General features: G+C 41.6%; 1 protein-coding gene across 1 annotated transcript in view; it reads left to right on the forward strand.

Annotated features, from left to right (window-relative positions):
- Positions 1–25,254, forward strand: part of TOPAZ1 (testis and ovary specific TOPAZ 1) — a 62,094-nt gene extending 36,840 nt beyond the window's left edge. Inside the window, exons 11-20 of the mRNA XM_084858245.1 lie at positions 1,483–1,575; positions 2,630–2,736; positions 6,940–7,006; positions 11,339–11,513; positions 14,449–14,549; positions 16,792–16,957; positions 18,282–18,446; positions 22,319–22,522; positions 23,321–23,504; positions 24,964–25,254. Coding sequence (XP_084714371.1) covers positions 1,483–1,575; positions 2,630–2,736; positions 6,940–7,006; positions 11,339–11,513; positions 14,449–14,549; positions 16,792–16,957; positions 18,282–18,446; positions 22,319–22,522; positions 23,321–23,504; positions 24,964–25,174 — 1,473 coding nt within the window. The 3' untranslated portion in view covers positions 25,175–25,254. The remainder of the gene's footprint in view (positions 1–1,482; positions 1,576–2,629; positions 2,737–6,939; positions 7,007–11,338; positions 11,514–14,448; positions 14,550–16,791; positions 16,958–18,281; positions 18,447–22,318; positions 22,523–23,320; positions 23,505–24,963) is intronic.

Below are 25,254 nucleotides of genomic sequence, written 5' to 3' on the forward strand. Positions count from 1 at the left end.
ACAGGGAGGCAGTATATCTGATCCATTTAGTACTGTCACTTCCCACAAGACAGGTGAGCATTGTGCCTGAGTGTTGAAGAGAGGGGAAGGGATCGCTCTGAGGCCAACTCTGTCCTCGCAGCTGAGCTCCCCCAGCACCCCAGGTGGGACCCTGACAAATAGATTAAAAGTGGTTTGCCTTATTTTCTGCAGGATTTGAGGCAATGAAAACTGCAGAAATACCACTGTCTGGGATCCAGTTCTCATTCTCATGCATAAATGGCTCCATTTCAGTTTTGGCCATTGGACTTTAAATTGCAAGAGATTGTAGATGAAAAGTCCTATAGTGTATGTTCACAAATAGGTGCTCCCCTCGCTTTCTTTTTCCCAAAATGAGGCAGAGGTGCTTTGACAGACCCTGGAAACAGCCTGAGATGGGATGCTGGCCTCTATTATGGAAAGGACTCCTCTGCCAGATATTTAGGTTTCCTAGCAATCTTGTTGGAAGTGGCCCTGATTGTGGCAGTGGTGGGATTTGCAGGCTCTGATATGGGCACTTGTAAGCCATCCAGGTGCTCTGCTATCAGCTCAGTCAGCCTAGTGGAATAGTTCCCTTAGTAGTTGGGCACTTTGAGAGGCTGAAGATTGCCATTTCCTTATTCCACCATGCTGCCTTTCTTTGTTACAGGTTGGGTAACAGGTGCATCTGCATTGCAGATGTTTTCAAAACTCTCTCTGAACCCCTGTCTCTGACTTGACATCTCTCTGGACTGTGACTGTTGTCTTGTAGCAGTAGATGAGCATGTTTTACTATTTGACTTTTGGCCTGGTTCAGAAGTCCCCTGGCAGCTTGGTAGTTTTCATGACTGGGATACCATGTCAGAGTTGTATTGACTGTATCTGAAAACCATGAGGATTTTGGGTAGACATGGTTACTAGCATCCTATCGTCTGTCTGATGCTTGAGGTTCCCCAGTACAGACAATACTGCACAGGCATGGAATCCCAGCCTCTCATAAGTAGCAACTACGGGCTTCTTCACACAAACCTTTTATCCTGCTATTCATGGAAGTTTGCAGGTCCTTTTCATGACATCGTCAACCTCCAGGGCACATCCAGAGGTATTTCCTGGTTATTCCATCTCAAAAAGTTCCGGAAATAATGAACTATCAAATTAAGTCGGGTTGTTACACTATTAAAACAGCCAGTAGATGGTAGTGTTTCATTGAGCTCTCTGGAACCTTGAAAATTTAAAACTTCCCCTCTCAGCAGTCGTTCTGGGAGCCCACTGTAAACGTGGAAAGGCTCCACAACGGGAGGACTGCAGCTTTTTCCATAGTGTAAAGGCATCCGACATTTCAGGAGTAAGTATCAGCCCTTTGAAGCCTTGAAAATGAGAGCCAGGTGATTCATCTCAGATTGAAATTGTATTTTAAATTTTGTTTATGAATTCATTATACCTAATGTATTTAGCTCTAGTTTTAAGGCATTTATTTTTGCTTAGCCAACAGTAGACATTCTTCTCAAAATGTATGAACATATGGCTTCCATGAAATTGAGAGACGCAGTACCTGAGTTAATTGAAATCTCTTGTAAGGTATGACTTAGATTGTTTGATTCCATCCTAAATGTTAAAAAAAGTTTTCTGTTCCTAGTGATTCTGCTTTCTGTATTAGTTTTTATGCTTCTGCTACATATTACCTTACCAGTCTCACAAAGAGATAGCTTGTTATTTTACTTTATTTTTATTTTTACACCATTTCTTATTGATGATTGTGGACAGAGTACTACTTTAGGCTAAAACCCTTTAAAAATGCTGACTCCAACCCAAAATCCAGCTCATAAGAACATTAGAATTTTCAATAGAGAGATAAAAATAGTTATATGAATATAGAACACTCACTTTCTGTTCCTATAATATTATGGACCTGGTATGTTTGGAAAGGTGATACCTTGATTTTGACAACCACAATGGAAGAGGAAGAAGTTTTCTGAGATATGATGGAAGCAGGTAGGGTTGCTGCTGAATTCTAGGATTGTAAATTTGTAGACGATTTGGAGGCAAAATTATTTGTGGGGCTTAATGGGATTCCGAGTTGTCTCCCTGCATAAGCTGATGCCATCTTACCAGCTTCTACACACCTCTGCAATGGCTGTGGTTGCATCAAAGCATTGGGAGAACTCAATCCAGTTAGTAGTAGCCTTAGCTATTTTTGTACTTGGGACATAAAATCAAAATAATGCTCTTGTTAAATGACATAGAGGTATGCTTGTTGAAGCCATGAAATTGGCATCCCATCTAGAATCAGTTAGCTGAAGTGACTGCTTTCTGTTAAGATTAGACCTGGCTTTTACTATAGGTAGAGTATAATAAACATTACATAACGAGGCAGTGCAACTGTGGGTTAAGCAGAATCTGGCTGGGTGTTAGGAATTCCATGGATATCCACCTCTAAAATCTCAACAAATTTATCTATGAAATCCTTCCACCAGATTTCCTTCATCCAAAACAAAAAGGTTGCATACATAAGTGTATTACCTAACTGTTTCTACTGTATCACTTGTACAGAACACTGTAGCTTCTATTTAGGAAGTCTCTGAGAGAGTTCATATTCAGGAGTTGGGTTTTTGTTTGTTTTTTCCTACCACAGCTTGTTGATGCTGGAATGGTTCTTGAATATGAGCATGTTGGCTATATCACCAAGCTTCTAAATCTTCTACAAGTTTCCAGTCAGGAAATAAGCATCTTTTTGTCCAAGTATGTACTTTCCTTAAACTATTATTACAACTAATAGATAAATGTTTTCCCAACAATGAGTGCCATAGAAACCTGGGAGAAGGTCAATCTATATATGTTATAAACTATTTCTCATCTCAATAAGCTGAGTTTCTATAATGTGGTATTATATTTGTATTATGTTAGTAATTTGTATTATATGGTGTATTATTGATAGTAATATATTGATTTCTTTTTGTATGTTGGAAGCTGCCCTATATTGAGTAGGTATGCTGTTCAAAAATATATAAAATAAAACCTCTGAAATGAGTGCATATAATGTAAGAAAATGAATGTTGGGGAACAGAAAAAAGGTCTCTGATAACCGAATTTTTAGGCCCAGTTCAGCCATAACATTCTTGGTCTAATAAATCATTTTTTATTAGCCGAACAACAAACATTGTGCCCATGTGCTCCCTTCTCCCCTTCCCTCTTCCTTTCTCTTGTGCTCCACAGTTAGACTTCTGGGCTTTGTTAAAACATCATTTCCTGGTTTGTTAGTTTTCCAAACTGAAACTGGCTTAATCATGCATGGACTACACACTAAAACCTGAAATCAGAGTTAGACCCTAGTTAAATCATAGGTACCTGTTTAAGATGTAATGGGAAACTATGGGTTGACAAACCTTGGAGGTTTTTAATTATGGTGCAAGAGCGAAAGGAGGAGGAGGAGCGAGCCTGCAGACACAATTTTCATCAGTATAATAAACCATGGTCATCAGACCATGGTTGTTACATCTGAATCATGTCATAAATTCTTTGGAGTAGTTTGATTGTTTTGGAGCAAGGGCACATAACTTGCGGTTCTCAACCTAACCTCATGCAGATGGGGGAGTCCGGAAGGAGGGCAGAGGGGAATGGGGGGGGGAGCCAAAATGGTCAGAATAATAGAAAGGGGGGAGCCATCTGCAAATGATCAGTTCAGACCTCTGGCAAGAGCTCTGTCCCTCCCCTGGCAGTCTCTCGGGCAGGAAGGAAAAGGGGAGTGGCAGAAAGAGGGTGAAAGGAGTGGCCCAACCCTCCACTTGCATATAGCTCTGACAGATTACCCTCAATGAAATGTGGCCCTTTACAGAAAAAAAAGGTTTCTCACCCCTGTTTTGGAGCCATTGGCAGGAAACGCAGAAATTGGAGGGAAACCCAACAAAACAACCCAAAAACTACACAGATGCATCTCCTGTTTAGAATCTATAGGGAGATATCTACAGTATTTCATGAAAAATGGGTGTGCAGGAAATAGCCAGAGCAGGTGCTTGGAAAAAGCAGAAAACTTTCCTCCTCACCAGAAGTCAGTACTCTACCACGAAGGAGGTATCTACACAGGGCTTTTAGTCCCTCTCTAGTGCACCCCCAAAATGATCATGGCAGATGACACACACCCCTCTCTGTAACTAGAGCAGGTTTTCTTGCTCTAAATCTGTTCCCCCCCCCAACCCCCCTCTCATTTTGTGACATATTTTCCTGTCACAGTGGCTTCAGTGCAGTTTGGGAGTCTGTGTGACCTCAGATGGCTTTGGCATGGGATGGTGGAAGCAGCACTGATTGGCGGAAGGGAAAGTTGCATGGGGCAGGGGGATTGCAGAGAGCTAAACATGTCTACCCAGAAGTAATTCATTGCATTCAATTGCACTTTGCCAAGTACAAGAGTAGACAGGTCAGCAGAATTATTTTGGTTGTTGTTTGAGCACGGGAGGGGGCGGGGAGCCAGCCCTTCTGCTTAAAAACTCTGTTGTGAAAGTGCGCTCAGTTGCTGCCTGTTTTAAATATTAATTGAGTATAGGAGTGGGGAGGGGAGCCAGTCCTGTTGCTTTGAAACTGCGTACACTGGATAAGCATGCTAACTCAGAAGTAACTGTCTCCTATTGCACTTCACTGACCATGGGGAGGGGTGCGAGTGGCGGAGACCAAGCCTCAAGCCTGTCATTGTAAGACTATGCTGTTATGGAAGTGCGAAGGTATGCCCTTATGGAGGTGCAAAGGCTCCTTTAAGAGCCTTACTGGTCTTAAAAACTGATGGCCCCCAAATGACCCCTAATCCTGCAGAGAAGGGCTGGACAGGGAGGAGAGCTGTCTGCTAAACATGCCTACTTGGAAGTGACTCGTCCTCCATTGCACCTCACTGAACCGCCACTCATTTGCTGCTCCACACCTACGCAGTTGACTTTCAGCTCTACTTGCAGGACTCTGCCTACCCAAACACAAAATAATGCAGTTTTAGGTGCTGTTTGCTCCATGCAGGCAGGGTTTTTTAATGTATACAGTGCATTACTGGCTACCATTTGCCCCAGGAGGACCTAACCCAATTTCATGAAAATCCATATTTAAATGGAATCACTTCAAAAATGGATTTTGTTTATTCTGGACCTTGCAAATGCTTATCTTATTCGGCCAATTTAATTTCCAAAGCATTTCTTTTATCTGCCTCCTTGAGCTTCTTTGCACTGGATCGTGCTTACTACAGCCCCCACTGAGAGTACAGATGCTGCTGTAGAGACAGAGGCTGGATCTACATGGCAACAAAATTTAAGTGCATTCATGTTTAATGTGGATTTTCATGAAATTGGCTTTGGTCCATCAGGAGCACACAAAGCAAAAGATGTGGAGTAAACACAACCTTAAAACCCACTTTTCACAGGTCAAACTGCACATTAATCTGTGGTTGGATGGGTGGAGTCCTGCTAGTAGAAGTTAACGTCATCAACCCCATAGATGCTGCTCAGCCAATGACATATAGGCTCGCTCCCACCCTCTCCATGCTCCACCGCTCAGGGAAGTTTAATGGAAGAGATTAGTAATGTTGGATAGTTTCACCTACACCTCTCCCCCTCGCCTCCAACTGTGAACCAGCAATATTGAAGCCCAGGGACAGACTGACAGGCAGGTAGACAGGAAGCGCCTAAGTCCTGCATGAAGGGCAAGGGCTGGAATAGCAGCAGCTGCTGCCTCCACTTCCCCGACTAGAACTAAGCCTCCTCCCCACAAACGTGCAGGAAAATCACACAGGACTATTCTGAAGGGGAGATATGAATGAATTGGAGGCTGCTATTTGTGAATGGAAAAATCACACTGCTGCATTACTCTGAAAGGGTGACCCAGAGTGATTCTGTGATTGGGGAGGCTTGTTCCCAGGCCTGTTCATGCTCCCCTTCTGAACTGGCCACCCTTTCCCCTCCCGCGGCTCTGTATTCTTTAGTTGTAGGTGTATCACACGACTGCGAAGCTACAGGTGTATCACCACTGCGAAATAGAGGCTGGCTGCCCTTCTCTCTCCTCTGTGTATTCTTTAGTTGTAGGTGTATCACCATTGCAAAATAGTGGCTGGCTGCCCTTTCTCCTTCTGCTCTGTGTATTCTTTATCGTGCACTACATATAAACTGGCGACTCCACTATTGTGAATGAAACAGGGTTACTACTGATAGTATGAACGGGAAAAGGTGGCTGCTTATTGTGAAAGCAGCCCTACTGCAAATGGGGGGAAAAGAGGGAATGGGTGAAGCAGCCCCACTCCTTGACCACATCACTGGCAGGTCACAGCCACGTCACAGAGGCACACCCAGGATTTAATGTGGTGGGATGGTGCACACTGTCACAGAACCACTCCAGAGCCTCATTTAAGAAAACAACAGAGTAAAAGGACTTTCCAAAAATGTGGCTTTTCAAGAAGGAAGCTGCTGGTTGGCTACGGATTGGCGACAATGTCATGTGTTGCAAAGGACCTCAAACTGCTCTCCTTCCACACTAAAACATTAATGTAGATTGGCTGAGAATATCAGGCACCTACGGCTAACAAATAGGAGGATGGGGAAACAGAAAGGCACAATGTTTGAGCAATAACACTCACATCACCATCATGGTCAACCTTATCACCAGCTTCATCTGCCAATTTTTAAAGTACTCTGAAAGTAGAACATTGTGCCCTCAAATTCTCTGCAACATTACATAGTATTCAGGTGCACACATCTAAACTTGTGTGCGTCAGCTGCTTATCTTGACCTCCCTGTACTCATACATGCTGCAAATGACAAAGGTGGGCTCTTATTTTGACTGCAGTCCTGGGTATGTTATGGATCCTTGGTTTAGGGAGATGAAGAGATAATGATTTAGAATTTCAATTGTTACTGTTTATGTTAAACCCAAATTTAAACTTTCTCAAGAACAGATAACTATATAAAGTTTGTCTTTAAGATTTCAGGGAAGACATTTCCACAAGACGAGCCTTTGTAACTTTGATTCAGCAGTAGCAGAATTTCAGGTACAGTATGTACACTTCATTATGAAAGCAGTTTTGAGAGGATACATAACACTGTGATACTTCCCAAATCATATGGAAGAAAGATCTACGGAAATGAATAGGCCTTAGTTCTGTGTAAAACTTGAATGACATACTAGTTTTTGGTTGTTCAGTATTAGGGAAGTAATAATTTTCCCTTCACAAAGAAATGTGAAAATATTAAATGTGAAAATTAAACTTTAAATACCTGAAAAGCCAAAAAATGTCCCTTGATCATCTAATGAGCCATGCTGGAGTCTTTGCTGTTAAGATTACAGAGCATTCAGGGCATTTGCCAGTATTCACCAGCAAGGAGCAGAATAGGCTTAGTTTCATGGACAGGATAGGAGTTGGGGTCAGTATGTATATAAAAAGTCAACATGGTCATTTGTTGTTGTTCAGTTGTTAAGTTGTGTCCGACTCTTCGTGCATTGAGCAGGGGGTTGGACTCGATGGCCTTGTAGGCCCCTTCCAACCCTACTATTCTATGATTCTATGATTCGTGACCCCATGGACCATAGCACGCCAGGCCTTCCTGTCCTCCGCTCTCTCCCGGGGTGTGCTCAAGTTCATATTCATTGCATTGGTGATGCTGTCTAGCCATCTCATCCTCTGCCGTCCTCTTCTCCTTTTGCCTTCAGTCTTTCCCAGCATCAGGGTCTTTTCCAGGGAGTTTTCTCTTCGCATTAGGTGGCCAAAATATTGGAGCTTCAGCTTCAGTATCTGTCCTTCCACTGAGCAGTCAGGGTTGATTTCCTTTAGGATTGACTGATTTAACCTCCTTGCAGTCCAGGGGACTCATAAGTGTCTTCTCCAGCACCACAGTTCGAAAGCATCAATTCTTCGGTGCTCAGCCTTCCGTATAGTCCAGCTTTCACAGCCATACGTTGCTGCTGGGAAAACCATAGCTTTGATTATATGGCAAGGTGATGTCTCTGCTTCTTACTATGCTGTCTAGGTTTGCCATAGCTTTCCTCCCAAGGAGCAAGCATCTTTTAATTTCAAGGCTACAGTCACCGTCTGCAGTGAACTTGGAGCCCAAGAAAGTAAAATCTGTCACTGCTTCCATTTCTTCCCCTTCTATATGCCAGGAAGTGATGAGGCCAGATGCCATGATCTTAGTTTTGTTAATGTTGAGTTTCAAACCAGCTTTTGCACTCTCCACTTTCACCCTCAACAAGAGGCTCTTTAGATCCTCTTCGCTTTCTGCCATTAGGGTGGTATCGTCTGCGTATCTGAGGTTATTGATAATTCTCCCAGCAATCTTAATTCCGACGTGTGATTCATCCAACCCGGCGTTTCTCATGATGTACTCTGCATATAAGTTAAATAAGCAGGGCAACAATATACAGCCTTCTCATACTCCTTTCCCAATTTTGAACCTATCGGTTGTTCCATGTCCGGTTGTTACTCTTGGTTCTTGACCCTTGTACAGGTTTCTCAGGAGACAGGTAAGGTGGTCTGGTACTCCCACCTCTTTCAGAATTTGCCACAGTTCGTTGTGATCCACACAATCAAAGGCTTTAGCATAGTCAATGAAGCAGAAATAGACGTTTTTCTGGAATTCTCTTGCTTTCTCCATAATCCAGCCAATGTTGGCGATTTGATCTCTAGTTCCTCTGCCTCTTCAAAACCCAGCTTGTACTTCCGGTAGTTCTTGGTTCACATACTGCTGAAGCCTAGCTTGTAGGATTTTGAGCATAACCTTGCTGGCATGTGAAATGAGCACAATTGTACGGTAGTTCGAACACTCTTTGGCATTGCCCTTCTTTGGAATTGGAATGTAAACTGACCTTTTCCAGTCTTGCGGCCACTGTTGAGTGTTCCAAATTTGTTGGCATATTGAATGCAGCACTTTAACAGCATCATCTTTTAGGATTTTAAATAGCTCAGCTGGAATACTGTCATCTCCACTAGCTTTGTTGTTAATATGCTTCCGAAGGCCCATTTGAATTCACTCTCTAGGATGTCCAGCTCAAGTTCAGTAAGCGCACTATCATGGCTATCAGGGACATTACGATCTTTCCTGTATAGTTCTTCTGTGTATTCTTTCCACCTCTTCTTAATCTCATCTGCTTCTGTTAGGTCCCTGCCGCCTTTGTCCTTTATCATGCCCGTCTTTGCATAAAACGTTCCCTTGAGATCTCTGATTTTCTTGAAAAGATCACTAGTCTTTCCCATTCTATTGTTTTCCTCGATTTCTTTGCATTGTTCATTTAAGAAGGCCTTCTTAAGGTCTCTCCTTGCTATTCTCTGGAACTCTACATTCAGTTGGATATATCTTCCCCTTTCTCTCTTGCTTTTCACTTCCCTTCTTTCCTCAGCTACTTGTAAAGCCTCATCAGACAGTCACTTTGCTTTCTTCCATTTCTTTTTCTTTGGGATGGATTTCGTTGCTGCCTCCTGAACAATGTTACGCACCTCCATCCATAGTTCCTCAGACACTCTGTCTATCAGGTCTAATCCCTGAAATCTATTCCTCACCTCCACTGTATATTCATAAGGGATATGATTTAGGTCATATTTGAATGGTTTAGTGGTTTTCCCTACGTTCTTCAATTGAAGCCGAAATTTTGCAAGAAGAAGCTCATGATCTGAGCCACAGTCAGCTCCAGGTCTTGTTTTGACTGACTGTATAGAGCTTCTCCATCTTTGGCTGCAAAGTACATAATCAATCTGATTTCGTTATTGACCATCTGGTGATGTCCATGTGTAGAGTTGCCTCTTGTGCTGTTGGAAAAGAGTGTTTGCTATGATCAGTGTGTTCTCTTGGCAAAACTCTATTAGCCTTTGTCCTGCTTCATTTTGTACACCGAGGCCATGCTTGCCTGTTATCCCGGTGATTTCTTGACTTCCTACTTTATCATTCCAATCCCCTATGATGAAGAGGACATCTTTTTTTGGTGTTAGTTCTAGAAGGTGTTGTAAGTCTTTATAGAACCGATCAACCTCAGCTTCTTTGGCCTCAGTGGTTGGGGCATAGACTTGAATTACTGTGATGTTGAATGGTTTGCCTTGGATTTGTACTGAGATCATTCTATCGTTTTTGAGATTGTACCCCAGTACTGCTTTTCCCACCCTTTTGTTGACTATGAGTGCTACTCCATTTCTTCTAAGGGATTCTTGCCCACAGTAGTAGATATGATGGTCACCTGAATTAAATTCGCCCATGCTTGTCCATTTTAGTTCGCTGATTCCCAAGATGTCGATGTTCAATCTTGCCATCTCATGTGTGACCACCTCCAGCTTACCGTGATTCATTGATCTGACATTCCATGTTCCTAAACAATATTATTCTTTACAGCATCGGACCTTCTTTTCACCACCAGACACATCCACAGCTGAGTGTCCTTTCGGCTTTGGCCCAGCCGCTTCACTCTTTCTGGCACTACTTGGAAATTCCCTCTGCTCTTCCCCAGTAGTATATTGGACACCTTCCAACCTGAGGGGCTCATCTTCCGGCCTTGTATTTTTTAGCCTTGTGATACGTTCCATGGGGTTTTCTTGGCAAGAATACTGGAGTGGGTTGCCATTTCCTTCTCCAGTGGACCACATTTTGTCAGAACTCCCCTCCATGATCTGTCCATCTTGGGTGGCCCTGCATGGCATAGCTTATGGCTTCACTGAGTTACATAAGCCCCTTTGCCACAACAAGGCAGTGATCCATGAAGGGGCAACATGGTCATGGGAACCCACAATTTCCTTCAATAATTTGTAGACAGTTTTCAGCTGAAAACCTGCTGGAGGAAAATGGATTAAAAACTTTCTCCTTGGGCAGATTATAGCCTCTATGACTGCATTTTGGATGTCTAAAAAAACACACCATGCAATCCTGGTATTCAGCATCTTAGTTTGGTACTAAAAGTGGCTACTGTTTTATACATTTTATCTAAGCTTGATTTGTCTGATACTTAATAGTAGTCTCTCTTAGTACCAGACTAAGATGTTGAATAGATTCTAATGCAATGAATTTCAGACTTTTTAAACATTCCCAACATTTCAAAATCAGATTCCATTTTACACAGACAGCTTTGAATGATATCTGATCAAAAATCATTATTTGTACAATAATTAGAAGACTTGATTTATTATCAAGCAATTATTTCAACTCTTAGTATAATAATTATTTTGGTGCTTGGTTTGTATAATAATATGAAAGATCTCTTAAAAATTTCTTGCTGCCCAGTGACAAACAAAATCCAAGTTACTGAATTTAGTTGTATGCTTAACTGCTTATGAAGTTTATCATATTTGTGCTTGAGCCATTACAAATTGTGATTAATTCTATTTACATTTTTATCACTTTTTGAACAGCATTGTAAAGAAAAAGGTGACTGGGCTAAATTGGGAACTTTATACATTAACATGAGGAGAGGGTGTGAAAACTTTGGTGACCTTGAAAAGTACTCATTGTGCGTAGCTAACATCCTAGCCAGTTCCGTGAAGGCAGAGAGACCAGGCATTCCTTTTTGTGAATTTGCAACTGCAGGTAAAATTTGTAGAATATTACCAATTATTCTGGAGTCTCACACAAAGAGAAAGCAAGTGTCCTCTTTAATGAAAATTGGGTATGCTTCATCAAAAATGTCAATTACACTTTAATTCAACAACTATTAGTTCCCCCAAGTATCTCATCGCAAGTATTTCACTGCCTGGAATACAACCCAGGTAGGCAAACCTACGCGGTGAGATTTGGAGGTGGGCACAGGCAGGGAGAAAACGTTAAAGGAGGATCCATAGAAAGTCCCCTTAAATGGTATCAGCTGGCTTTTTTTCCTCAACCCCACCCCACCTGGGCTTTATCCCTGGGGAGGGAAACATTTGCTATAGTGTGGGAAGGAATCTGCCCATCTTCTATTATAAGGGATTTATCAGAGACTATGTTGATTCTTATCTTAACTTCTGTCTAGAAGGGGGTGTTACTTGATATTTCCATAGAAGATGTTTGAGGTCAGCTTGCAGTTTGCTCACATCTCCAGCACCTATCTTACAGGGCCATGTCTAGGCATTGGAAGTAAGCTGGTATCAGTACACTGTGTACATGTTTTTTTGTCGTACTAAATCTCAGCCTAATATCCTAAGTAGGCCATTTGAGTACTTGAAGAACGGTTCTCCACTGTGAAGGTTTTAATTGTATCCTGTGTTCTGTTTGTCTCTTATGGGGTCTGCGTTGGGGGCTAAAGATTCTTGGATAGCATTGTATAGGAAATTGTTGGTTGTGCTTAATATAGAGACTGCCGTGCTAGCTGAAGGAGATCTGGGGCAAGGGGCATGGTCTGTTGTGCTTAGTGTGTCAGGGCAAAATTTTGATGCTATGCTATGCCTGAGCTGTAGGTATTGCCATACAGTGCCAGCAGGTAATTGATGTTCCTCTTGGAAGTTCTCCAAAGGGCTTGAAAACATTGTCTTTTGTCAGTAGCTGGAATAAGTGGCTTATATTCTTTTTTACCCAGGTTGTCCACGTGATTGGTTTATGGGCAATGTGGGGATTGTCCCAAGCTCACATACTCTTTCACACATAAGAAAAGAGATCAGGATCTTTTGATTTTTTTAAAAGCCCAATCTTTCCAAACTTGGGGACCTCTGGTTAGTTTAAACTCTAGTTAGTTTAAATTCTAGTTAGTTTGAAGAAGCCTTACATCTGTATGGTGTAGTGTTACATACAAACAGTCTCCTTATTGAAGGTGTTGGTTTCTCAGCCTTAAAATGGTTGGATTGTGGTAAGGGAACCACAGGGTCCTTTGGAAATCCTAAAGGGCCTGATTTATCAAGCCGTATATGTGACAGCCCTGCATAGGAGTTGCAGTACAATTCCATGTATGTTTACTCAGAATAAGTCCCACTAATAAGTGTGTTTAGGATTGCAGCCTAAATGAGCTACATTTGTTGAACGTTTAAAAAACGGTTTTCATAGGAAATAGCTCAGGGGTTGTTGTCTAGAATGACTGTCACATTGACACTATGGTATCGGGTGATCATGTTACCAGCTCCTCTTTCGAGTTACCAGCCCTAGTGTCCCTCATATCAAGAGTCAATCCATAATAAGCCAAACCACCACCTTAGCTTCACTGCCTTTGCAAATACTTATCTACTCTCTATATCTGGGATGGGAACCTTTTTCCAATGAAGGGCTGTTGACCCACAGGAAAAGTCAGTCAGGAGCTGCAACTGGTGGTGGCCAGACCACAAGTTGGCAAAGTTTGCAGGATTGCATAGAGCATACTCTCACTCTATGTGCTGCCTACCCATCTGTGTGCGTATGCATGCCACCACATCCCCCCCCTCTGTGCCACGCTATTCTATTCTTTTTCTTTCTGTATGCAACCCCCTCTCTTTCAGTGTGCCACCCCATTCATTCCGTCTGTCTCTCTTTCTGTGTGTGTGTGTGTGTGTGTGTGTGTGTGCACGCATGCACGCCATCCAACATGAAATTAGGCTGGTGGGCTGCAGGTTTCCCAACCCATCTCTACAAATTTCTGGCTTCTTGGAAGTAGCCTTTGGGGTTGGCCCTTACCCTTAAGAACCACTGTCTTTGTGCCTTTAAGAGTCCTTAAAATTAAAAGGTTTAGCCATCACCTCACACTACGGGCCAGTTCACACAGGAGCAAGCTCATTCTTGGGTTGTGAGCATGACGTGCAAACCTGAAGCACTGTGTTGTTTAGAGGCTAAACCCAGGGGTTAACCCCACCAACAAACCATGGGTTAACCACAGGATTGTTTAGCCCCTAAACAACCCAGCGTTCCAGGTTCACACATCACGCTCACACCATACAAATGGGCCGATCGTAGCTTATTTATAGAAAGCGGAAGTGAGGAGTGCACCGGAGGAAGCTTCCTCGCTCCTGCTTGTGCCCGGCAAATATTGAGTTAATTAACCCATGATTTAACATGTGAACAGGGTCTATTATGTAAAGCAAAACACTTGAAGCTAATTGATTTTAGGATGTTTCTTAAACTGAACAGATACTCCCTTCCCCTCCCCATACCTCTAGTCTGAAAGTTTCTCTAGAGAGGACAAAGTTTCTTTAGGGACTTAAAATGTAGGAAAGAATCTTATGCAGTGGTACATGCAATTGTCAGCATATGTGCAATTTACCCTCGCGGTATTGCTCTGAATATTCCATACAATATAGGGGATTTTTTGGTATGAGAGCTAAATGGAGGCAACATCTTAATTGCAAGTAACTGTTTCATCTAAACCAGAGGTGGGCAACTTGTAGGCCAAAACATCTGGAGTAACTCCCACTATCCCTCAACATTGACTATGCTGGCTAGTGTTGACAAGAGTGGAGGCCAAACCATCTGGAGGGCCACACATTGCCCACCCAGATCTAAACAAATTTGTTACTCTGGCTTTTCTCCACTGAAAAACATAATGTAAAGAAATCTAAATAAAATTACTAATACAGTTTTTCTTTTCTAGTTAATGCTGATCCACATCACAATGAAGCAGACACAACTTTATTGGGAAGGATTGGTATCAATGTTATGTTTTCGTATTACAAAATACAGCAGTGGTCAAAGGTATTTTGCTGAGTTATGTTATACTAGTTCTTTAGCTGAAATGCTAAATTTGAATGAAAAAAACCGTAGATAGGCCATATTTAGTGCTCTTAGGCCCAGTTCACACATGGCTTTAATGTGTGCACGTTTTACACACAGTAGTGCACATGAGCAAGCCTCAGATTAATTCCACTATTCTCATAGCGCTTTCAAGTATGAAGTCAGTAGACAAGCATTCCATTTCTGAAGGTGAGCTTGAGATTCTTCTGTAGGAAAAATTAAAACTCCAGAAGATTAAGAGGAGACTTGTATTTCTGTCAAATCAGGCTGACGTGAGGAAACATTCTTTTGATGTAATTTCATATTGCATATTTTGAAAGTGGTAGCATGATACCAACAGTACCATGCTTCTGCTGGTCATATATACATTTTGCTCAAATATTACATTAATAACTCTCATATTCCTAGAATGATCCTAATATGGCTTTGCCCAACTTTGAATCTCCCATATACAATTAAAAGATAGAAAAGCATGGCAACATCCAACCTTGATTGGAAATTCAAACTTTGGAAGGAAAATAATAGAATGTAAGTTACAAGGTTTCAAGCTCTTGTTGAATTCTAATATTTACTGAAACAGTAACACATGCCAGAGGTCACAAGCTTTCAGAATGATGCAGGATAAAAATGTAAAGGCCCAACCCAGCCAAAATTAAACACTCTTAAGTTCCACTGGATTCAATGGGAAAGACTCTAAGCATTGCTTACCTTGACCAATTTAGTCAGTGGGACTTCAAAGGTCCCTAAATTTGGCTGGTCATGCTGGAGATACACAAAGAAGACAGCATAATTTAGCACCTTTGTGGAAAAAGGATGCTTCCAGACGAGGCTTTTATTGTGCAATCTCACTGCCTCGTTCACAGAATTTTACAGTGGGTCCAGATGTCATCATCTTCCATTTGTAGCCCTCCTGTGTTTTCCCACTGCTGCTTCTGCCTTTTTTCTTACCAGAAAAAATCAATTAAGGCAGAAAGAACTGAATGCCAGCACAGTGCCTTTTGATTGTCAGCGCAAGGAGCCTTCCACCTGGAAGCATCCACTTCTGAGTAGACATGGGCAATCTCCATTTAGGCTTAATCAGAAATGGATCAGTAATTATATGCACCACCTGTGAACAGTTCCAAAAGCAGTTCCAAATTGACTTTATTACAGATAAGCAATTTCTTTCCAGAATGCGTGCACATTCTTGGAAATTGGAGTATGAGTAAACTGGAAGGCAGCATGCAATCCCCTCTTTCCTTCTGTAAAATGTGCTTGATTGGTTGTTGTAAGAGGGCATGCCAATCTCAAAATTGATTGGTTGGGATTTTTAAATTGGTCATTTATGAGGCAAGGTTTTTTTCCCTTAATAGATGGAGTTGTAATTTGGTTTTTTTTAAGGCATATTGATATGATGAATGCTCTGCCATTGGGGCGTGTATACTTTGTCCTAACTTGGAAATTCCCAGCCAAATTAATTGCTCAGGTCAAGATTCAGGAGCCAGGGTATTGTTTGGTAAATTACATAACCATTTAAAAAATTTCAAGTCAGTTTCAGCAATTGTTAAAACACACACTGACATAGCAGTTGCCTTTTGAGCTAGTCTGAGGAATGCAAACCATGTAGTTGCAATATTTGCACATAAATTAATATTTAATTAAATTATGTCCAGTGTTAAAGGAATGCATTGGAATTTGGATAAACTGATACATTAAGACCGTAGTTTTTTAAATTTTGGCACTTCTGGGGGTGCCACTTGCAGTAGAGCATTTAGTGCTGCAGCACCCACCCTCTGGAACACTTTACCAATTGACTTTAGACAGGCCCCCATGGTTCTGACATTCAGACATCTCCTTAAAACACATTTCTTCACACATTTCCTTAAAACACAGGCTTTCCCTGAAGGGTGACCCAGCCAGCTGTGGTCTGTAGAGCAAAGTAGAGTGTGTGATTTTATTGCTGATTAATTTGGATTGTGTTGTTTTAATTGTTACATTGTTTTTATGCCATTGTATTTTATGTTCACCACTTTGATACCTTTGTGAAAAGTGATATATACATTTGAATAACAAGTTTAAAAATTATTAGTTCTGGGAGCAAGCAATTGCTGAGACAAACATTTATGCATAGGAACATACAGCGCTCCCTGTGAATGAGTGTTCTGAGGCAAGGGACTGATGCTGTAGTAATTCTCAATCCTGCTTTTCTCTCTTTCTGTCATAGGCCAGGAAGGTTCTGGATGTGCTTCATGCTTTAAAAATACATTTCACATTTTTGAAAGGACTTCTTGGTCAAGAGAGATTGGCACCAAGATGCCACGTTGTTAATGTTGCTGTGGAAATTTTTCTCAAATGTGGGAGCCTAGGTGGAGCAATAAGGGTACTGAGAGGTAAATGTATATTAACAAAAACAAACAAGGCTTGAAATGATACAAGTGTGGCTAGGTTCAGTTCTTGGGGTTAAATAATATATCAAAAAACACGTAGAGGGAGCAATCCTATCTGGATCGACTGTCGCCTTTGAGCCCGGAGCAACCGCCCATCCAGTGCAGGGCAGGAGGAGTGGTGAGAGGCGGATCTCCTCCTCGCTCCCCTCACCTGGCTTTCGCAGCTAGACAGCAGATTTCAGCTATCTAGCCATGGGAACCTGGAGCACAGGAAGTGGCAGCCGGGTGACACATAGGATGTGTTGTACCAGCATTTCCGACTGCCCCGGTCCACCCCCAGGAACGCCGCATTTTCACTGCCCCACGCTGCTCTTATGAGCGCAGGACCAGTCTGTGCTGCATATGAGGCAGCGTGGGAGGGGGTTGGGGCCAGTTCTCTGGGAACTGACCTTGGAGCATGGGTTCCGAGGTCAGGTCCCAGAAATCTACCTATCCTATGGCCATCTAGCTGCTGACTAGCAGCTGTAGGCTTGCACCCTAAGAGATCCAAATGCTGACATAGCTGCCCCCTCCCCCCCTCGCATTATTACCCCACTATTCACCCCAAAAGGCTCCTAGAGTGGCTTACATATGATCAATAAAAATAATACAGTCCCTGCCCTCAAGCTTACAATCTAAAAGAAATGAAACAAAAGGGATAGGGAGAAGGGAATCAAAACATGTAGCACAAGCCCACATTTTATAATTATCTTTTTGAGAATTTGCTGACCTGGCTTTGAAACATAATTAAAATACATTGAAGCTAATAGAGTAGAAAGAAAGGAACGAAGAACAACTATTTAGTCATCTGAAATTTGGTATCTTACACATTTCCTGTGCTGTTAGATGGAGAAATGTTAGATCCATGTGTCAGTGTTTAACACAGCAGTTTTTTGTAATTATTTCTGCAGCATTCTTTGAGATTAAGGACCTGCTCCAAACAATGTTCCACAGCACTCAGTTCTGTTGAATCACAGCTGCTGCTGCCTTGCCCCTGTGCTACTTCCAGTGATCTTCTTAACAACTTTTTCAGTAGCAGCTGTCTAGGGAATAGAGCATATGTACTCCTTACGGCTTCCGGCAGGAGGCTGCTTCTCCTGACTACAGTGATGTTTCTGGAAGTAGCACAGTAGCAGAACTAGGTGACTTCTAAACCCCAGGTACAGTGAGATGGTTGGGGAAGGTACATGGTACAGCATTGTTGAGGATTAATCCCCAGACTTTTCTTTTGTCGGTATTCATGGCCTTATTTTAACAGCTTTTAAAACATCTGTATTAATCTCTGCAGAGTCAGAATGGGTAATAAATACACTATCATGGCCTTGTGATAGAATGGATGTCCTCAAACGACATAATTTGCTATGTACGATAGCATCTGATTACATTACAAAGAGCCGGTATGGAGAAGCATTTGAAGTCTTGCAAAATCTACCAGGGTTTCAGAATTCTTGTGGTAAGTATTTATATTTCCATCTTCTATAGCTAATGTTTATGTGGCTTAGATGTCATTTTGACTAATACTGAAATAAAATGGTATTCTCTTCATGCTGTAAGAGCTTGATATGGATGGCTCATTTCATTAGATAAAGCTTGGCAAACATTTTCCTTCTCTCCCTGATAAGCCACTGTTTACTTTGAAACAACCACTTCTTTTTGGTTTTATCCTGTGTCTACTATCCTGAGCTCCGGGAGAGAGTGCAGGACAGGAAGGCCTGGTGTGCTATGGTCCATGGGGTCACGAAGAGTCGGACACGACTGAACAACAACAACAACTATCCTGAGATTTATAGAATTAGGAAATGCATGGGTGGTTATTTCTTAAGGCCCTTAAGAAATCTACAAAGCAAAATACATTTGGCAACAGTGCAGATCTAGGTAAATATCATGTTTATCAACTGTTGCATCTCTGTCACGGAAACCCATCTGTAAGGGTTCTTTCTCTGCTTCTTAGATCATGTCTTGTTCTTAGAATGCCATTTTCATAACCACTAGAAGGGAAGGCAGTCTGAATTGGGTTGGTTTTCCCTTACAGTCAGAAAGCAGGGCCTAACACTTATCAGTTAGCAGTCATGGGAGAAACTGCTTCCTAGATAAAGTATCTTAATTTTAGGTCATTTGAGAGGTTACTTGAAAGTCTTTACATGGGATCACTGTTGGGATCTGCGCTACCCATCCTTTGCAAGATATTTTTAAACTGCCAATAGAACTTCAAAGCTGCTGTAAGTGTTCCTGTTTAGGGGCAGAAAAGGGATGGAAAAAAGTAAGGCCATTACTCCCACTAAGTGGAGGCAGGGAGGGGAGCAAAATCAAGGTCTAGTGGGCAGAGAAGGAAGATAAAAAGAGCAGCATGCTAGGAATGCATACTTGAGAAAATGATTCCAAGCATCAGTGGGCAATTTTGGATATTGCTGGGATGGGTACAAACTATTATTGCAGTTGATCATTTTTTGACATACAGCAGAGTTGGAAGCCAGTATGGTGTACTGGATAGAATGGTGTGGGGAGATCAGAGTTCAAATATTTATTTACCAACATTTTTATAGTCCGCCTTTTGGCCATCAGGTAGTGTACAGAACAGATATTAAAACAATTTAAACAGAGAAATAGAACTTCCAAAGGAGTAAAATCAGCTACTGGCCTTATTCAAAACCATGAAATGCTGAGCAGAATAGAAATGTCTTTACCACCCACCAAAAACTAAACAATGAAGGGTTTATCTAACGTCCCTAGAGAGGGAGTTCCAGAATTGAGGTGTTGCACAGAAAGACCCTGCCTCATGTTCCCACCAGTTTAACCTCTTGGTGGTGGGACATACAAGAGGGCCTCTGACAAACATTGTGAATTATGGCAGGTTCATACGGAAGTGGACAGTCATTCAGATAGAATCATAGAATAGTAGGGTTGGAAGGGGCCTACAAGGCCATCGAGTCCAACCCCCTGCTCAATGCAGGAATCCAAGTCAGAGCATCCCTGACAGATGGCTGTCCAGCTTCATCTTGAATGCCTCCAGTGTGGGAGAGCCCACCACCTCCCTAGGTAATTGGTTCCATTGTCGTATTGCTCTAACAGTCAGGACGTTTTTCCTGATGTTCAGCCGGAATCTGGCTTCCTGTAACTTGAGCCCATTATTCCGTGTCCTGCACTCTGGGATGATCGAGAAGAGATCCTGGCCTTCCTCTCTGTGACAACCTTTCAAGTACTTGAAGAGTGCTATCATATCTCCCCTCAGTCTTCTCTTCTCAAGGCTAAACATGCCCAGTTCTTTCAGTCTCTCCTCTCAGGGCTTTGTTTCCAGTCCCCTGATCATCTTTGTTGCCCTCCTCTGAACCCTCTCCAGTTTGTCTGCATCCTTCTTAAAGTGTGGTGCCCAGAACTGGACACAGTACTCCAGATGAGGCCTAAGCAGTGCTGAGTAGAGGGGAACTAGTACTTCCCGGGATTTGGGAGCTATGCTTCTATTAATGCAGCCCAAAAGAGCATTTGCCTTTTTTGCAGCCACATCACATTGGTGGCTCATATTCAGCTTGTGATCGACAACAATTCCAAGATCCTTCTCGCTTGTCATCTTGTTGAGCCACCCTCTTGTAACTGTGCATTTGGTTTCTTTTTCCTAGGTGCAGAACTTGGCATTTATCCGTATTAAATGTCATTCTGTTTTCTGCCCAGCACTCCAGTCTATCAAGATCACTTTGAATTTTGTTTCTGTCTTCCAAAGTATTAGTTATCCTGCCCAATTTTGTGTCATCTGCAAATTTGATCAGCATTCCCTGCACCTCCTCATCCAAGTCATTAATAAAAATGTTGAAGAGCACTGGGCCCAGGACTGAGCTCTGCGGTACCCCACTCGTTACCTCTCCCCAGTTTGAGAAGATCCCATTGAAAAGCACTCTTTGAGTCCGATTCTGTAGCCAACTGTGGATCCACTGGATCATTGTTTCATCTAGCCCACTTTGAGCTAGTTTGCTCATCAGGATATCATGGGGCACTTTGTCAAAAAATTGCTGAAGTTGAGGTATATTATGTCCACAGCATTCCCACGGTCCACAAGGGAGGTTACTTGATCAAAAAAATGAGATCAGATTCGTCTGGCAGGATTTGTTCCTGACAAATCCATGTTGGCTTCGAGTAATCACTGCATTGTTTTCAAGGTGCTTACAGATGGATTGCTTTATCATCTGCTCCAGAATTTTCCCAGGGATTGATGTCAGAGTGACTGGTCTGTAGTTCCCAGGTTCCTCCTTTTTACCCTTTTTGATTTTACCCTGAATTGAGCCTGGAAGCCAGTGCATTGGACTGGTGTAATATGGTTTACTAACTGCATACCAGAAAGCAATCTGGCAGCATCATTTTGCACCAGCTGTAATTTCCCCTGGGCATTCAGGAATCTGTGGTTGGATGATAAACTAGAAAGAAGGAACAGATATGTCTCCTCTTGCTTTTGCTCCATTGGCCTGTTCCCCTTCTACCACTATACCTCCCCCTGCCTGTCATAACCAAAGTGGCAGCACTCCTCCTTCCTCCCCTCCCTCCTTCCTCCTTAGACACATGATTAGACCAGTTCAAACAACCTCAGTTGGGTAAAGAACACTACAGAGCAGAATCCTTATAACAGTAAAAGGCTTTCAAGCCTCCTACCCAAAAATACAACCAATCAACCATACACCAACAACATCTCAATGTGAACCAGTTCAGACAAAATGGTAATTGGCCACCACAGGGCTGTCTCACTCAGCCCAGCTATTGTGTTACACTATTGCCCTCACCCCTATAGCCACTTAATCAGCCATGAAGCTTGCTGAGTAGTCTTGGGCAGGACTGTTTTCCACTCCAACCTATCCCTCAAGCTTGTGAAGGGGAAAAATGGGATGTCCCACTCCTGAACTCTAGAGGAGTTGATAAATCAAACACCTGTATATCTTGGGATGAGGAGTAAAGCTCTGTGTTGTTGTTGTTTTTGCAAACTGTAACATCTTCATAATACCTCTTTTCCTCTCATCCAAATATGTTTCCATGTAACATTTGATATGAAAATAATATATATTATTAAGTGTATATGCTCCTGAAGTCATTCATTTAACATAAAAGGATTTTGCAGTGCACCTGATGCCTGTTCAGAAAGCAATGATAGCTCAGATTTACCTACTGCAACCTAAGATCAGCTGTGGTCTGTCCATGAATAAGAGAGATCTCATGTGTCTTTAGTATCTTCATGAAACCTTTAAACAGACAAAAATGGTATTTTGATGTAGTTTCCCTATTGCTGAAATCAGTGACCTACTTCATAATTGAAGAAAATTCCTCATTTGTGATACTTTACTTTTACAGATACTCTGGATGTATCCCAGTACAGCCTTTTGTTTAATAAACTACTGAGTGCTTGTTTAGAAAGCAAGAACCTTGGAATATCGTCTACTGTAGTAGAGTTCATGTTTGCAAAGAACATCCCTGTTGAATTTAATTCGCTTAGAGCATTAATCACAGCACTGGGAAGAAGCTGTTTGTGGCTTAAAGCCAGGACACATTATAAAAGTAAGCTCTCTTTAATGTCTACTACAGAAGATAGTTGGAAAACTTGACTTTAAAAAATTTAGGCTGCAGTCCAGCCCACAATTATATATAGATAACTTACTACTGAAGAATACTACCCTAAAGTATTTTGGGAAGGATCTGTTTGGATATCATTTAAAAGATATGGAATTATTGATGGCACAGAATGTCTATTGTCATACTGGCAGCCAGTCTGTCATTAGAGAGGCTCTTCCATTACTGCTTTGGTAGGGTTTTTATGGCTTGCTTTAAGATATGGTCTGATCCTGTAACTTTTTTCAGACAACTTGTCTGATATGTATAGACATTTCCAGGTAGACTTAAACTGTTTCTTGCTTTCATACATTTGCCCTTTAGTATAGATCTTTAGCAAAATCTTTAGAATCTTCAGAATACATGCAGTGGTACAACTTCTCTTTTTTTGAAGGCATTAAAGAAGCAGCTATAAGTTGACCTTGGCTGGAGATGAGAGGCAGGAAACGAAGCCTGGTCAGTCCCAGATTATACCAAAATTCCATGGCAGAACTTTAAAAATGAAGTGTAGAGTTTCCCACTTTTATAGGAATACACAGAGAATTTAAGGCATTCTAAACAAATGGGAGGTTTGCCATCTCTTCCGTTTTCTTCCTTCCCATTTATTGAGAATGTCCAAAACAGCAGTTCAAGTAGGATGGAAAAATGGAAACAGCTTAGGCAATCTCATTTATTGCAAATGAGCCAACTGCCTATACACAATCCTTGAGATGCATGTTTAACGCATATTTTAACTGTCATTTTTAGGTGCTTTAGCATTGGGTTGCTACCCACCACTGGAGGGAAACCTTTACCGTAAACTTCTACTGATTCCATCTTACATGAGTGAGGTTGAGATGCTGCTAGCAATTGAAATCTTCTTGGTTTCAAATGCTAGTAGCGTTCAGAGCCCTGGTGCGTCCCATCAAATACTTCAGATAGTACTAAAAAGGTTAGTGTGGTTTCCAAATGTGTGATTGTGTAGTCCCCAAAGATTTGTTGCTTGTCTGTTGATTTATCCTGTAGAAAATAATCTTGTAATATTAATTTATATCAGCAACTTATAAATTAAGTATGATAAATGCATAAAGGACTTGAATGGGATGATAATATAAAATGTTGCCATGTAAGAGTCAGATAGGAACCTGGATCCCTATTATGATAGTTGTCAAAGTGACTGTACAAGCTAAGTCACATCTGTAGGCATAACGGGTACCAGTACATTGGCCAGCTTGATAATATTGGCCAAACCTCATTGCAGTTACTGTGAAAAGAAGCTCAAATGTCTTCTCTTTGGCCATCATATGTGAAGTATATTTTATGTTAATTTAAACCAACAGTACTAAATATGCAGATATCCCCATTTAGTGGGAAGCATTCTCCTCCATATCAGTGACTGTCCTAGATTTCACATTATAGAAAGAGAAACCTTACAATCCATTTCTAGATTATGTATGTATTTATTGGCTTTTTCTACAACTTTTCAATATACTACTATCAAGGTGGTTTACAAGTTAAAATAGAGTCAAAATACAGTAAAATGTTAGTATTAACACTCATCTATCTTCTAACTGCACTAACCTAAGTTGTCCAAATCATGCTAGCAATACTCCCATATGATCTAGTTTATCTTTACTTCTTAGTGTTCTAGGTCATTGTGAATCACAGTCCTACCACCATTGCATACGTCTTTCTCCTCCCCCCTGCCTCTTTCTAGTAACATGTAATATAACAACCTGTACATGGTGTTGTGCTTTGTGTTTTCCCACCACCCACAAATGGTTTTCACACCACCTGGCATGAGAACATCATACTATTCTATACTTTAAAAGGATTCTATGTGTTCCTTGGAAGAGTTGTGACATGTTTCTTGTAACCTCCTCTGTTTCTGATACTTCATGAAAACTTGTTCTTCACCCAATGGTTGTCTTTCTATCAGTGAATTTTCTTCCTCTTCCCACTTCCCTTGGTGTTGCCTTCGCTGCCCCCTTGATAAGTGTTCAGTTCTTTAATCCTGAGCTTTTCTTGCACCATTTCCCCATTCCTGTATAAATGATCAGCCACAGAGTTGTTAATATTAAAACAGTATCATTTAGGAGAACGTGTAAATGAGAGGAATTGATTTCTCCAAGTTGTTGTTTAGGCTCTGCTGCTGTTACATTAGTTACTCATTGAAACATGGGTGGTGAACATGTGGCCCTCCAGATGTTGTACTGCAACTCCCATCAACCCCTAGCCAGCATAGCCAATGGTGAGGCATGATAGGAATTTGCAGTACAACAACATCTGAAGGGCTACATGTTCCACATACACATTTCAGGAAGAAAGGCAAGATGGTAGCTCATACCCCATTGCTATCTTTCAGAACAGCTGAATGTCAATTTTTTGTGTGATTGTGAAACCTCTTTCAGATGCGAAGACAACAGTGTACGAAATGAAGATGGTTATCAAAGTGCAGTGGAGAGGCTGATCCAAGCAGCTCGTATATCTAGTCCAAAGCTTTTCGTAAAGCACTTGACAGTAAATGTTAACATGGAGCAAGTATATAGTTTGGAATATGCTTGTGTACTTAAATGGTTGAAAGAGAATATGAAATGGGCAGGAAAAGTCTGGCTTTTCTAGTCGGTTGTTGATAAGACTTCAGTTACAATAATCATTGTTCAAAATAATAAATCAATAAAGATAGTTTCTGTTGTGTTCAG

The sequence above is a fragment of the Heloderma suspectum genome, chromosome 5 (assembly GCF_057233095.1).
Source record: "Heloderma suspectum isolate Gila_16-S chromosome 5, 16-S_ref, whole genome shotgun sequence".
NCBI classification, from domain to species: domain Eukaryota; kingdom Metazoa; phylum Chordata; class Lepidosauria; order Squamata; family Helodermatidae; genus Heloderma; species Heloderma suspectum.